Genomic DNA, 15,389 nt, shown 5'->3' on the forward strand with positions numbered 1-15,389 from the left:
CAAGCACCATCAGTTTTACATTCCAGTGTAGCTCTAGACTGTCATTCTGAGGCCATTTAAAAGGTAGTGTAAGTTTACTAAATATTTAAAAAATAATTTTATTCTTTGAGAACTTCCTGTAATGTATTATCATACTTCTTAGTTATTTCTCTCTTACTTTGAAGAGACACTATGATGAAGGCAACGTATGAAATAAAGCATTTAATTTAGGGGCTCATGGTTCCAGAGGGCAAGAGTCTGTGGCCATCATGATGGGGAGCGTGGCAGTAGGCAGACAGACATAGTACTGGAGCAGTAGCTGAGAACTTATATCCAATCCCACAGGCATGAGGCAGAGAGAGAGAGAGAGAGAGAGAGAGGGAGGGAGGGAGGGAGGGAGGGAGAGAGAGAGAGAGAGAGAGAGAGAGAGAGAGAGAGAGAGAGAGAGAGAGAGAGAATCCTAACTGGGAATGGCTTAGGCTTTGGATACTTCAAAGCCCACCCCCAGTAATATACCACCAACAAGGCCACGCCCAATCCTCCCCAATCACGTCCACTTCAACTTCAGAGCAAGCATTCAAATTTGAGCCTATATTCACTCCTCCTCCGAGCTCTTCCAGATCTACCCCCACCTGCCTTCACCTTCTGCTCTGGCTTCCGGCAATGATGGCCTATAACCTGCAACCCAAATAAACCCTCCCCCCACCCCGAGTCGTTTCTGGTTAGTGGTTTATACAACGACAGGAAGCACACTAGGGCACTGAGTGAGTCCGGTTTGTGCGGCCCTGTACTCCTGAGTATGAGGCCATCTACTGGAGCCTGGTCAACTCACCAGGGGCCGCGGCCTTAAAGAAAAGTGACTTTCCCTCACTCAGAAGGAATAAACTGTCCACAGAGCCTCAGTTGTGGACGGGAGGACTATGAACCACACCCCATTCTCCTCCATGCTAGAGTGACTGGTTTGATCATGTGCAGGCAACTACGCCTGCTGCAAGCTCATGAATACAGTTCAGAAAACAGCCTTTTGCCCCAATCCTCCTCAACCTCTGGCTCTTCCAGTCCATCCACCTCTTCTTCCTCTGTGGTCCCTGGGCTTTGGGAGAGGGGCAGTTTGCTATAGATGTCCCATTTGTGACTGAGCATTCCACAGTCACTGGTTCTCTTTGAGCAGTTGTGAGTTTCTGTGTTAACCACTATCCACCGCACAAAGAAACTTCTCTGAAGAAGTCTGAGAAGTACACTTATCTACGGATAGAGAGGTATGAATTGAGAGGGCAATTTGATACGTCATCCATTCAGCGGAATAATAGTTTCCTAAAGCCATAACTAAGGTGTGTAGTATAGCACAGACTAAGATCGGAAAGTTCATTCCAGCTGTGACTCGGGTTCACATTCAACCAAATATGATATTCTCTGGCTCCCTATATTAGTTACTTCTCGTCACTGCCACCAAAAGCCCAACAAGAACCAACTTAAGGGAGGAAAGACTTACTTTGCTTCCTGGTTTGAGGGGACACAGTCTCAGTGGGGAAGGCGTGGCAGCACGTGGATCCATGGTGGCAAGAGCTGGTGGCAGCTGCTTGCTTACATTTCCATGAATCAAGAAGCAGTGTGGTGACAGGAAATGGTTATCAACTTTAAGGACCACCCCTACCCACCACCCACTTTCTCCAGCCAGAGCCTGTCTCCTAAAGGTTCTATGGCCACCCCCCAACACTCCAAAACTCTACAAACTGAGCTTATGAGGGACATTTTAGATTCAAACTGTAATGCTTCCTCAAATTCCTCTTTTGTTTGCTCTAGTGAAGCACTGTGTTGGTGGAAGACTTATAGGGATATTGTTGCCATTTCTCTATGAAAAAGAGCAAGAAAGATGATAGGAAAGGCTGTGGCAAATGTGTTTCATAGATACTGTTTTAATTTTACTTAATGAAATGAACAAGGCTATCAATCCTTAAAAGGGCTATAATCTGATTTGAAATTTGTTCTTTTGTTAAATAATTTTGGATCTATAAAATGCATTTTGGTCTTTAAAACATTCTACACCAATTAAAATTCAAGTTTTATAGCTGTGAAAGGAAATACATGAAGATGTGAAGTAATTCAACCGATATAATGAGGCAAAATTATTAACATGAGAATATTCATAGACTTCATGCCCACTGATTGTTCTTATAATTAAATTACCAATTCCATTCTTCCTCAACACCTTAAGATGGAAATTCTTGCTAGAAGAGATACTTAGCAGATATAAAAAATACTAGGATTAGTGAAAGGGATCTTTTTTGTGGGGTTGGAGATTTTTGCTGTGTGAAGAAAGTGACTCTGTTTGAACTAGGGTTTTCATAAGTTTACTGATTATGCATCTTTCAACCAACTAATGGTTATCCAATATCAAATGATCAGCCCTGAAAACTGACATGTAAGTAACAATATACAGACTGTGCAAGGTACATCTATGTATTTAGGAATATAGACAAATATAAACTTGTGTATGTAGCAACAATTATTGAGAAAAAACACCAAAATTTTGAAAGAGATATGGAGGGTTTGGATGGAGGAAAGAGAGGAGGGAAATGATGTAATTATTTTAATTAAAAAAAATTTAGGCCCATGAACTGTAGACTAGTGGCTGTGAAGCCCCCAGGGGACTGGACTGGGCCCTCTGGATACGGAAGACGGTTGCTTGGCTCGAACTGTTTGGGGAACACCCAGGCAGGGGGATCGGGATTCATCCCTGGTGCATGTGTTTCATAGTTTACCTGTGTCCGGTGCCTGTGGTGTGGCGCCTTGCGCAGCCTTGGTGCAATGGGAGGGAGCTTGGACCTGCCTAGGCTCAGTATGCCGGCCTCTGCTGACTCCCCATGGGAGACCTTGATTTGGGGGATGTGGGGATGTGGGGTGGCTTGGGAGGGAGGACTGGGAGATGGGAGGAGGGAGGAGGTGGGATCTGTGGGTGGCATGTAGAGTGAGTAGAAAATTTCTTAATAAAGAAATTTTAAAAAAAGACAAAAAAATTTAAAAATATAAAGCTAAAGTAATATTTTAATTTTTCAAACTGTTGAAAAGTGCTTCTTGAATGTAACAAAACTCTATCAGTTAACGTCTTGATACCAAGGCATTTGAGAATGACCATGAAAAAGAAATATTAGAAAACGGTTTCAAAAACTGTTCGAAGATCACCTCAGGTCAAATTGGGCTTTTCTTTTCGAACTTTCCAACCGTTCTGTTAGTATTAATCAAGTGCCTTTGGCTACTAGAGGTGTAGGGATGAAGTCATGCCCTGGGGTCATACACAGCGATCATAGAGCACCATAGCCTTTACCCTGAGGAGTCCATTAGCTCCCAGCCGTCTGCTGTAGCCCTAATAGATCCTTGGAATGCTCCTAGCTTGGAGACTTGAGAGAACTGAATTGAGACCATAACTGGCTATGAGTTGATTGGTGACGTGACTTCCTATCTTTCTAGCCTATCCTTTCAAATCTGCCCTCTCCTTCATATGCTTTCTTTCCAATTGTTTATAACCTTTAGAGGGAATCCAGATGTATGGTGATACATTGTGTACCCTAATAAAGCTTGCCTGAGGATCAGAGGACAGAGCCAGCCACTAGATTAGACATAGATCCAGACAGTGGTGGCACACACCTTTAATCCTATCACTCAGGAGGCAGAGATCCGTGTGGATCTCTGTGAGTTCAAGGCCACACTGGAAACAGAGCCAGGCAGTGGTGGCAGACACCTTTAATCCCAGTACTGGGAAGCACACTTGCCTTTGATCCCGGGAAGTGACAGCAGGGTGGAGAAAGGTATATAAGGTGTGAGGAAACAGGAACTAAGGCAGTTCAGCTGAGACCCTTTCGAGTGAGGACTCAGAGGATTTCAGTCAGAGGATTCGTGGAGTTGGTGAGGTAATAGGTGGTGGCTGTGGCTTGCTCTGCTTCTCTGATCTTTCAGCTTTCATCCTGATATCTGGCTCTGGGTTTTTAATTATAAGACCATTTAAGATTTGAACAACATACATGTTCCCAGTATAAGCCCAATACATTTAATTAGGGATAGAGAATATAACCATCATAGTTCCAACATGTCATATGAAGTACCTAATTAACAACTTCCTTTATTTAAAGCAGGGGAGGTGAAATATTTTTGAAAAGCTACTAAAATAAGCTACAGGAACATCCACCATCCTTTCCACAATAGTAACTTACAAGCAGATGAGCTGGTTCCTCCTTTAAATTAGTAACTTTGAGATCATTCTAAAAGCCAGACATGATAGCACATGCTAGTCATTCCAGCACTTGGAGATTAAGGCAGGAGAAACATGAGTTCTAAGTAATCTGAGATATATAGACCGTTGTAGGCTAGATTTAGTTAAATCACAAGAACCTGCCTCCAAAAACACAAAAAATAAGCAAAAATCATTTTAGAATACCTCTCAATATAAAGGTCATATCTGAAGGTCATTTAAGCATAGTATAGCTTAGCTTTCCATATACTTCAATATTCTCATAAATAAGAACCTGTTTTAAACCTGTGTTTATTCACAGTCAACAACCACAACAAACTATTCCAGGGCCTTATGCAAGCAAAACGTGCCTTTTGTCTTTTGTCAAGGTGGTTGAGGTAAGCAGCCAAGGCTGGTAAACCAGCTAGGGATACAGGAACCAGGCTTTGTCTTTTTTCCTCTGCTACCATAATGTGCCATAGTCTTTGTCCAAATGACCACAGTGTGGCTGCTTGCATCCAGACAAGAAGGGAAACAGCTGTTTTCCCTGTCCAGGCTTTATTTAGGAAGGAAAAGCCCACCCAGAGCCTAGTGCCTGTGTTTCATAAGCCTGACAGGATCACCTGACCACTAGCTGCATGAGATTCTGAAAAGGTAAAGAAATTCCAGCCCTTGTAATAGGGAAAACAAAGGAAAACAGTGTAGCCAGTCAACAGCACCTGCCATGATGGCTTCATGCATATGAAAAACAACAAATATAACTTCCATTGTGTCTGTCCTCTGCAGCCTGCTGATTTCACACTAGCATATTGAAATTGTAAAGGCAAGGTATACTCTCTAAACTACAAAATGCTTTACAGTCATGTTGAAATGATTATTGGAATTTTCAGCTTTCATGAAAGTTTAAGACCTTGCTTATCTTTACTTTGATTCTGTACTTCGTATAATAGAACTCCGTACTCGCAGCTAATGAACACGAAGGGGTGTTTTTGTACATTTTCCCCTTTTTGTATTCTTTCATGGTAATTACTGGGACTTCTTGTTTCATCTTGAGTGCACATTTTTCTTTTTCTACAGAGGTTCTGTTGTTCTTAGATTTATCTCTTTGTGTCTGAGAGTAGGAATTGCACCTGAATTATAGAGAGGAGAAAACTGTCGATTCACCAGCCGGCTATGTATCCCTCTTTTCTTTTATAAGGCACATTTCATCCTAACTCTGATTTATTGGGTTGAGTAGCTAGATCCCGGCAGCTACCCATGCCAATCACGTACACCCTGATTACTAATTATGAGCCTTAGGATACTATACAACTCACTAATGAGCACATTTTAATGCTGGCCAGTGCTAATTAGATGATAATCATGTGCATTATTTTATTTACAGTCTATCCATTTAAATTAATTGGGCATTTAATTGAACACAGTTTGAAAGAAATTGCAATTGAGTTTAGTTGTTTGTTGAAGTTCCTTTCACTTGCCATCTCATATGCAGGTGAGACTATTCACTTGCTCTTGAAATTCAGAAAAATACAAATGAACATAATGCCTATTTTACAATGGTGCCTGTGTGTATGCAAATTGCTCTCTAAGTATGCTAGGAAACAGCAATGAAATTTGCAGTTCTTTTAAAATTCTCTACTGACATCTTTCTGTGGCTTGATTACAGAGAGATTTGCATGCATAAGAAATATATAATCAACCAAACCCTTAGGTAAATGAATGAAATTAGAGCCAAAGCCAGCCCTGTGAAAGTGTTCTGACCATTTCTTCTTTTTTTAAAAAGGTAGAACCATATTTATGTATTTACTGTGCATATGTGTCTGTCTGTCTCTTTCCCTCTGTGTGTGTGTGCATACATACACATGAATGCCTTTGTGCACACATGCATGCCCCATGGTATGTGTATGTGAGTCAAAGGACAACTTGTAGGAGTCTATTATGGTTCTCTTCTTCCACTATGTGGGGCCTGAAGATCAAATTCAGGTCATCAGCTTGGCAGCAAGTGTCTTCACCCACTGATCCACCTCACAAATCCACCAATATTTCTTAACATAGAAATCGGAAATTTAGCTCTTGACTAGTATATAACAAAATACTCCTAATTGAGATCCCATGCCTTTTTCTCCACTAGGACACAATGTCAAATATTCCAGGCTCCCCTTTTCTAAATGAATACTCCCATTGCCAAAGTTGCATGTTTGCATGCAGCTCTAAATTCATGGTCTCCTGTCGCTGAGATGCTTTATTCCATGTGCACTCGGAGCAGATGCAGAGCAATTTAAGTTGACAGAGCTTTGGACGGAAGAATCAGGGGATCAGTTGTAACCGTCAGGCTTCTATTGCTGCGATAAACACCACAACCAGAGCGACTTGTCCGGTCAGTCCGCTCCCTCTCATCAATTACTTAGAATTACTTTATTTAACGGGACAACTTCATTCATTCCTCTTGCACGCCCCACAGATGCCTTCCTAGGAACAGGCAACCTCCCAGAAAACACCCCCTCCTCCTCTCTGCAAACCTAAACAAGCGAGTTGTAGTCTTCCTTATTCGAGAGTTGAGGATGGGCCTGTGTTTACTATAGGGCTTAGTTCCTTGTTAGCAGTCATTTATCCTGAAACGTACTTGTCCCTGCTCTTTTCCATAACTAGAGGCATTTGTCCACCCTCTGCTTCCCCTGGCGTGGCATTTTCAGCAATTCTGACCTTTCAGGTTAACCCACCTTCGCAGTTATTTGCCAGGAAACACCAAATGACAAATAACAGCAACGACAATAATCGTCCATTTCAAAACATCCCAGCTCAGTCTTCCTCTGTCTGCAGATGTTCCTTTGGGGGCATGGGCCGATGAAATTACAAGCAGGATGGACTTGGGAGGACGATGGAAGAGAGGAGGTGTTGCCATGACAGTATGGCCCATGGGAACCAGGCCTTGAGCTGTCCTGTTTTTTAATTTTTCATTTCTTTTATCATGAGCTATTTTCTACATATTTAATGTGTGTCTATGTATAATGTATGCATGTGTGTGTGCATGCGAGTGTCATGCATGTGTGTGTGTGTGTGTGTGTGTGTGTGTGTGTGTAGTCATTTTCATAGACCCGTATTTTTTATTTGAATAGACGGAACTGTCTTGTCTCACCTCAGTGTTTTCCTAAGCTCTGCTTTGTCTCTTACCTGTCACTTCCTTTCTCCTGTGCTCTGTTGTGGTGGCTTTTGCTTCACTTGTTAAAGTGTGTCCTACTGATTCTAGCTGCTTTAATTCCTCCTGAGAGAGACACTGAACAGCCAGAGAAGAGCAGCCTTAGTGGCAGCATGTTGTTGGACTTCAGGGTAGGGTGGTGGGTGGACAGGAAATTTTCCTTGCTGTCTCCCTAGCACCAGACCATAGACCTTTCATTTTTATACTGACCAATTGCTCCAGCCAGAAAGTAATTCTCTGATGCCCTGCCAGACAGGGCAGCTGCACGATTTTCTGTTCATCTGAAATCTTATACCCAGTCCCTCATCTCTTGCAGATGACTCACCCCTTCAGCTGTACTTTATGTCCCTACACTCAAGCCTGCCTGTGGGCAAGGGAAGCAGGAGCTAGTGTTCATCTGGAACTGGACAAGGACTGCCAGCCTGCTTCACAAAATTTACGCAAGTTTTCAGCCTGTGTAAGAAGTCTAACTTTGGGCTCATCTGTCTCTCTGCCTCCTCCTTCCAGAAGGACCCTGAGACTTTTGAATCCTAGCCTTTCCCAGGGGCCTGTGGTAGGAAAGTGCCTACAGGCTTTGCCTAGCTAACAGATTACATGTCAATTTTCTCTTGTCTTTGAAATCCATTCTTACAAATTTAGCTCACACATTTTTTTCCTGGCATGATTTTGAAATTTTCTTTATTCCTGAGGCTACACACCTTCTTTGATACCATAAGAAGTGGTATTTAGTGGTATTCTGAAGAAAATGACAAACATGGATGTTTTTCTACAATGTTTAACTAGATTATTATGTAACAACTTCAAAAGCTGATGCATTTCCCCTCCATGACTAGGATTTCATAGGAATAAGGGACATCAGGCGACACAGGGCAGGGAATGAATGGTAGAAGTCCTGGAAGACAGTCCTGCTCCACACTAGCAGATCCAGCTGTAGTGTATGATGACACCAACACCCTGAGCCTTCAGTCTAAGTCAGTACACCTGACTGGTAACCTCTACTATTCCTTAGCTCACTTTTGCCCTCCCCTAGCCTGAGAGATTCCAGAACGTGAAAGTGCTCCTTTCTCTACCCACGGGATTGGAGGTAAATGGATTTGCTTCCATATAGAAAACAAATAAAACTTAATCAAGAAATACCAATAGCTTTATGCCCTTTGTTCTTGACCTTGATCTGTTTCCAACAACTGTTGAGTGCGGATTACTCAGCAGGCTCAGTGCACAAGGAGCTTTCACAAGTCAAAAGCTAGTTCTTTGTCCCAGAGGAGGACTCCATGTCCTCTCACTAAGTCCTGGATGATGGCAAGGATCAGCTCCCACCCAGAGCAGCACTGTAGGTAAGCAGCTGCCTGACCTTGGATTTTCACTTACTCTGACCCTAGGTTCTCTCTTTTCTACATAGACATTTCAAACTGAATTATTACTGAAGGTCACTCGAAATTAGCTTAGATCCCAGTGGATGATGATATCTGTAAAACATTAATGATTCTCTGTATATGTACCACAACCTGCAGCCCTCCTGGACTTGATACATTATTATCTGTGTGTGAGGGTCTTAAGTCGGGTCAACTGAGGGGGGCTCCGGTGCTGACCAGCTTGTAGTATGCTCCCTTCTGGGCCATCAGTTCTTCATGGGTCCCTTTTTCAACCACCACCCCTTGTGACATGACAGCGATGATGTCTGAGTTCTGGATGGTAGACAAGCGATGGGCAATGACAATACAGGTCCGACCCTCTCTGGCTTTGTCCAGAGCAATCTGCACAGTCTACAAAAAGAAGATGGAGAGTCAATGCAAAGACACAGGGTTGTTCCCATCCACTGCTGTGAGGGTCCATCTCAAACACCACCTGAGCAACAGCTCTGTGCTTAGGGCTGACCCCAAAGACTGAGTACTAAAGGGCAGTAAGCAAATGGCTGTACAGACAATGCATCCATGCTTTATTTAAATTGCAGCCCACGCACTGAGAAAGTTCAGTGAAGCAAGAATGAGCTAAATACTATGTCATTGTGTAATTTTACAATACTGAATTGTCCAATTTACTAAGATAAAACCAAAGAGCAAAGCATGGGCCAGTTAATGGTTTCTGACACTCCCTTCACAGAGGACACTTTAGTGTGCTCCAAAGTAGAATCTCAATTTTAAAGACGTAGATCATAAACTCTGAATTCATCGTTGTTCTTCTCTCGACAACATGTCCTTCTATGGAAACTCCACATGGCTACCACCTCCTTTTAGGTGTTGTGTATGGCCTACTTACTCTGTCACATAATTTAAAAACTATAAAATATGTTATGTTTCACAGATTATGTAAATTGTTTCAATTTATGTAAGAAAACTGTTTGCCTTTGAAAAAATGTCATTTAACCTAAAGTACCTTATAGAACAATTATTTTAAAGTACAGTTCTTTTTAATGGCAGTAGCCCTGTTAGACTGTTATTTATAAATTACTGTCTTTTGCTTCCAAAGAAAAACACTGTCAGTTTCTACTACAAATGAATAAGACAACTGAAAACAGTGTCATTTGATGTGTACAATCTTCCAGCAAAGACTCATCTCTAGTGACCTAAGAGGCTAGAAAACTAACACGTACCTTTTCACTTTCTGTATCTAGGGCAGATGTGGCTTCATCTAGTAGCAAGATTTTCGGATCTCGGACAATGGCCCGAGCAATAGCAATGCGCTGTTTCTCCCCTCGAGAGAGTTGAGAGCCCTGGCTCCCAACATTAGTTTCATATTTCTAGGGAAAAAAAAAACATAGCAAGTTTGAAAACTAGAGGACACAGCCATTTCTCCTGTGCTGTTTGGAGCCCGCATCAATGACTCTTCCATGAATTTAAATTTTTTTCTTATTTTTTTTTTGAACTTAGAAACAGTGAATGAATGCAATAAAATATATCAAATCTAGCTAGAAATATTAAATATATGAAGTTTGGGCTGGAAGATGAGAGGAGTGATTCCTGTCTGTGCGTTCTTTAAGGGTTATACTTTTGATCTCTTGCTATGTCCAGCTAAGACTCCACATAGGAGATCTTCTTTGGTTTGAGATTCTCTGATTTCTAGACTTTCATCCAAAGATCTTTTGCAAGATAGGCTAATCCCAGCTATAGCCCTTAAAGGCTTTCTGGTTGACTCCTTCCCTCGGGAGAACATTCTGGGACACAAGCCTTGGTTGGAAGTTAGACTCTGTTGCTTACTAGCCTAGTGAACATCAACAACTTGTTTAAATGTCTTTGAGTCACAAACTCACCTGCAAAATGCAGGGTTAGTGCCTAGCATACATGTGTGCTGTGAACTTTTTATGAAATTAGGGAAGAAAATGTCTAGCTAGATGCCCAGCATGGCAAAGTTAAAAATAGTTAACATTCATACAGTATTTAGTTTGCATCAAGGATTGTGTAGTGGTTGTTGCTGCTGCTGCTCTTCTTCCTCTTCCTCCTCCTCCTTCTTCTTTGACAAGGTGACAAGGTCTCACTGTGTAGCCCTGGCTGTCCTGGAACTCTCTACATAGAACAGGCTGGCCTCAAACTCACATACTTCTGCCTCTGCCTCCTAAGTGCTGGGATTAAAGGTGTGCACCACCACAGCTGGATAATTATTCTGAGTACCATTTCATAGTCACAGAAATGGTAGTATTTTGAATATACACATTATAAAACTGAGGCGTAGAGAAGCAAGACAATTGCACAAATACAAAGAAGCAATGAACAGCAAATGTGAAGTTAAGTCTTGACTCACCTAGTTTCTGGTCCTCTGTCTTGTCCATTACTCTAACCTGCCTGCCTGTTTCCCTTCCTTGCCTCCGGAAAAAGTTCAACTAAGCCAGGAGAGACCCAAGAAAAATCACTATGATTTCTTGCATTTCATAGGCACAGTACATTTTGTTATCACGCTCTAAAATGTCTCCAAGCACTTTTAGGAGGAAAATACTGCTTTAATAAATTTTTTAAAAAATCTTTGCTTTTAGGCACACTAGCAAACATGGGTATTTGAAATGTTCCTTTGCTTTTAAATTCAGGAATGTCAATACGCTGCCCAGCCAAGAAGAAGGACAGGAGCCTAGGACTGGAGAAAACCGAGGAAAGGACAAGCGCAGAAAGAAAGAAAGAAAGAAAAAGAAAGAAAGAAAGAAAAAGAAAGAAAGAAAGAAAGAAAGAAAGAAAGAAAGAAAGAAAGAAAGAAAGAAAGAAAGAAAGAAGCACACCACAAGGAGACAGTTTACAGATAAACAGTCCAAAAAGAAAAGGAGTTTCCAAGTGGTACTGTGAAAACCGGAGTGCGGAAGGCTGCAGCCTAGAACTTAGATGTTACATTTCTTGTCTTTGGTTCTTGTAATTAAACAGTCACCAAGAGAGGTGCCTGGTGAAGGGAAAACCACGTGGTAGAGACTGCCAAATTCAGACTCGGCTCTGGGAAAGTAAAAGGCACGAAGACAGATGCAACTTACCCCACCATCCCCATGCTTCCAGTACAGGATGGCCATCAATTGCTGCTGCGGCTTTCTTTGTGTGGCTGATTTTGGAACCCAGGGTTTCATGCATGAGCTCTACCAGTAAGCTATGTCCCTGACCTTTGACCTCTATGCCCTCATTTTAATATTTTGGGGTTTCTTTGCATTTGGCAGATGGAATAGGCAATATCAGATTGGATAGGTAGGCATCCCAAATTTTCACACTCAGGTAGTAAATGAGAAAGCTTGCTTTCAAACCCATGCTGAACCTCTGGATTTCTTTCTGCCAGGCTACATCATGTTCTATGGGCATTGTTTTATATGCAGCAAACTCTACAACATCCATTTTGTTTGACATTATAACACTTCCTAGCATGTGGTGATGGAGGGCATTTGTTTTACTTGAAAGACCAAGACAATACAAGACACTGGGAAATACATTGTGTTGCCTTTGACCCTCTACCTGAGCCCCAATCCTGCTACTTTCTGGGTATCCTACCTCTCCGCAGCACTGTGTTCCTGTATGGAACAGCAGACTTGGGGCTTACCTCTGGGAGGGACATGACGAAGTCGTGCAGCTGAGCCTGCTTTGCGGCAGCTATGACTCTTTCCATGGAGATTTCTTTGGTGTTGTCTCCATACTTGATGTTGTCCATTATGCTACAGTCGAACAACACTGGCTCCTGGGAAACGATTCCAATGTTTGAACGGAGGAACTGAACGTTGACTTTTTTGCTGTCATGACCATCTATCATCTGCCAAAAGAGAGGACAGCAAAGGACAAGAAGTTTCAGCATGCCAGCCGTGAGGGAAGTCCCCATGGTGGAGTCGGGTGCTGGACAGCGCAGTTGTCCTGCTTTAGAGTGAACACCCCCGGAGATCTGGGGGAATACATCTCACGGCCTGTGGCCTCGGGAACTTGTTTCTGACAGGCATGCTTTCAAAGTTGACACTGATTACTCTGCTCTTGGGATGTTGTTCTTTCCAAACTCTGTCTCCACAGGTATTACATAAATGAGAAAGGATCTCAGAATAGCATTTAGTTAAGAAAAAAATTCTCCTTATAGTTTGGCATAGCCTAGTCTGTTCAGATATGTACACTTACTGTATTCTGAGGCTTTGGGAGTCTCCTGAAAGAGAGGGAGAGGGTAGGGGGTGGGGCCAGAGAGAGACAGATAGATGCTATTAGATGACATGAAGATCAAGCCTGTGTCCTTGGCTCTATTGACAATATTCTCTGGACAGCTGAGATAATAAGTCCAGGGGAAAATATAATTGTTCACCTAGTCACACTCACATTTGGAGTCATCTTCCAGGAGGCACCATATAAACAGTCTCTGTGTACTATGTGAGAACGCAATGTCTGTTTCCTGGGAATTCACAGTCCAGAAGTCAGGGAAGTTCAGCCACAAAAATATGTGCTATTTAAGTTGGTTCAGTTAAGATTCCAAATATTCTACCCCAGAGGTACAGTAAATCTAACATATTAATTGTAAAGTATTTGACTGTATGATTTCAGGGGGAACAAAGGTTATTTCAAATAATGTGAGCAGGATATATTTTAGGTAACTTCTAAGCAATGGAAAATTAAACCCTATTTAAAAAGAAAAAGATGAGTACATCAGCCCTCAATAAGAGGTAGTCCTTGCTCAGCCTGAGGTATTTCCCATAGGATCTATTTCTGCAAGAACAATTTAATACTGAGTCAGAAATTGAGCTTTTTGCTAATTCCTGTATTTGTGCTCTATTATGACCACCTAGGAAACAGAAGATATGTTCCATGTTCCTGAAGAATCTCCCACAGACAGTGTTGGACATATCACAGATGCCTAATTAAATATTGAACATACTGTACCTGTGTTTGGTAGCTTGTCTAAAAGCAAAGAGGATTCTTTTAAATTGATTAAAGCAGTATTTTCCTACTTATAGTGTTCATAGATATATTTTACAATGAGCTTATAAAATGTACTGTGCCTCTTAAATGCAAGAAATCATAAAATGATTGCTTCCTTCCAGTGACTAGAGAATTCAAAAGAGAAATATGCTTAGTATCCATGCTAATGTTGGAGAGGTCACGCATGGTGGAGTCAGGCTGCAGCAGTTCACATCTACCTGAACCTAGACATGACAAAGCTGACATTTTGGAAAAGGGAGCTCTTTCCTTTGTAGAGATGAGATCTCTAGGGCAATGCATTTCTTAGGTTCATCAGTCACCAAATACTTGCCAATACATTAAAATCTTTACATCTAAAATCAATAACGGCTGGGGTCATGAACCACAAGTAATCAATTCCTACTCCTTATCTTCATACCCTCCTGGCTTCTGCTAATGTCTGCTTGCTCCTTTTCTTTGCTCTATGCAAGAGAACCTCACTTTTCTCTCGGTGTTTCTCTTCAGAACGTTACCTGTCCCCATTGCAGTGAAGATCACACTATTCAGGGAGATCAGAAGGAGCATTTTTAAAAGTACTGGGGTGCCAGGCGGTGGTGGTGCACGCCTTTAATCCCAGCACTCAGGAGGCAGAGGCAGGCGGATCTCTGTGAGTTCGAGGCCAGCCTGGACTACCAAGTGAGTTCCAGGAAAGGCGCAAAGCTACACAGAGAAACCCTGTCTCGAAAAAACCAAAGAATAAAAAAATAAAAATAAATAAAAGTACTGGGGTATGTTGGGGAAAAAGAAAGAAATCAGCAGAGAGTCTAAGTTAGTTAAATCATGAAGACAGAAATCAGAGCAACTAGAGACACAGAAGTAATAATCACTAGGAGAACTCAAAGGATGAAGTGGTGAAGGAAGTTGAGCAAAGAAACACAGGGGAGTGCTACTTTTTATTAAAAAATCTTTATTATCTGATTCTATCGTCTGGTGAGTATATTACCTGAGAAGAAAGGGCGGGGGGAGAGAGGAAGAAGTACTTAGAAGAATAAGCAATAAAGCAGTTGACCAGTGTGTCAACCATCCTTGCCAAGGCTTTGTCAATGTGAGTTTATCTGTTATTAGGCTTGAGCTTCTTGGACCAGAATTGTCTCAGGTTTTTCACGCTTGCTTCCTTGTCTTGCTTACTTATCATTGTATCCCTTGTCCCCCCACCCCTGTGCTTTTTCCATCCCCAGCCATTAGTTTCCTGATTAGTCTACACTTTCTGCTCCATTTACAGGTAAGTAAATGTCTTTCAAATACACTCATCTCTAGCTTTGCAGTGTGTCCAGTTTTCTTTCCTAACTGGTCAGCAGGCCATCTGGAACTGGGAAGAGTCTGATGTTAGAAGCTGTGGGGCAGAGTCAGGTCAACCAGCAAATGATGGAAACAAAAACATCCATGGGGGGGGAGTGTCCAAGACAAACAGTTTAACCTGGCAAGGCGCAGCCTCAGAGACCGCTTGGGGACAGATCTTATACAGAAAGCGAAATCCCCCCAAAGTGTTTGCACCACTTACCACCTTTCCCTGATCAGGGTCATAGAACCGTTCCAACAGCTGAATACTGGTGCTTTTGCCACACCCACTGCTGCCAACAAAAGCCAGGGTCTGCCCTGGATCCACAGA

General features: G+C 42.1%; 1 protein-coding gene across 1 annotated transcript; it reads right to left on the reverse strand.

The window, feature by feature from the left end:
• Positions 1 to 7,478: 7,478 nt before the first annotated feature.
• Positions 7,479 to 12,812, reverse strand: LOC128101172 (bile salt export pump-like). Its single transcript, XM_052724036.1, has 3 exons — positions 12,396 to 12,812; positions 9,991 to 10,137; positions 7,479 to 9,163 (listed from the first exon to the last, which is right to left on the reverse strand). The coding sequence occupies exons 1-3, from the start codon at positions 12,666 to 12,668 to the stop codon at positions 8,963 to 8,965; spliced, it is 621 nt and encodes a 206-aa protein (XP_052579996.1). The 5' UTR covers positions 12,669 to 12,812; the 3' UTR covers positions 7,479 to 8,962.
• Between the last annotated feature and the right edge of the window lie 2,577 nt (positions 12,813 to 15,389).

Source organism: Peromyscus californicus, unplaced genomic scaffold, assembly GCF_007827085.1.
Source record: "Peromyscus californicus insignis strain IS unplaced genomic scaffold, ASM782708v3 Scaffold_7__1_contigs__length_154581171, whole genome shotgun sequence".
NCBI lineage: Eukaryota > Metazoa > Chordata > Mammalia > Rodentia > Cricetidae > Peromyscus > Peromyscus californicus.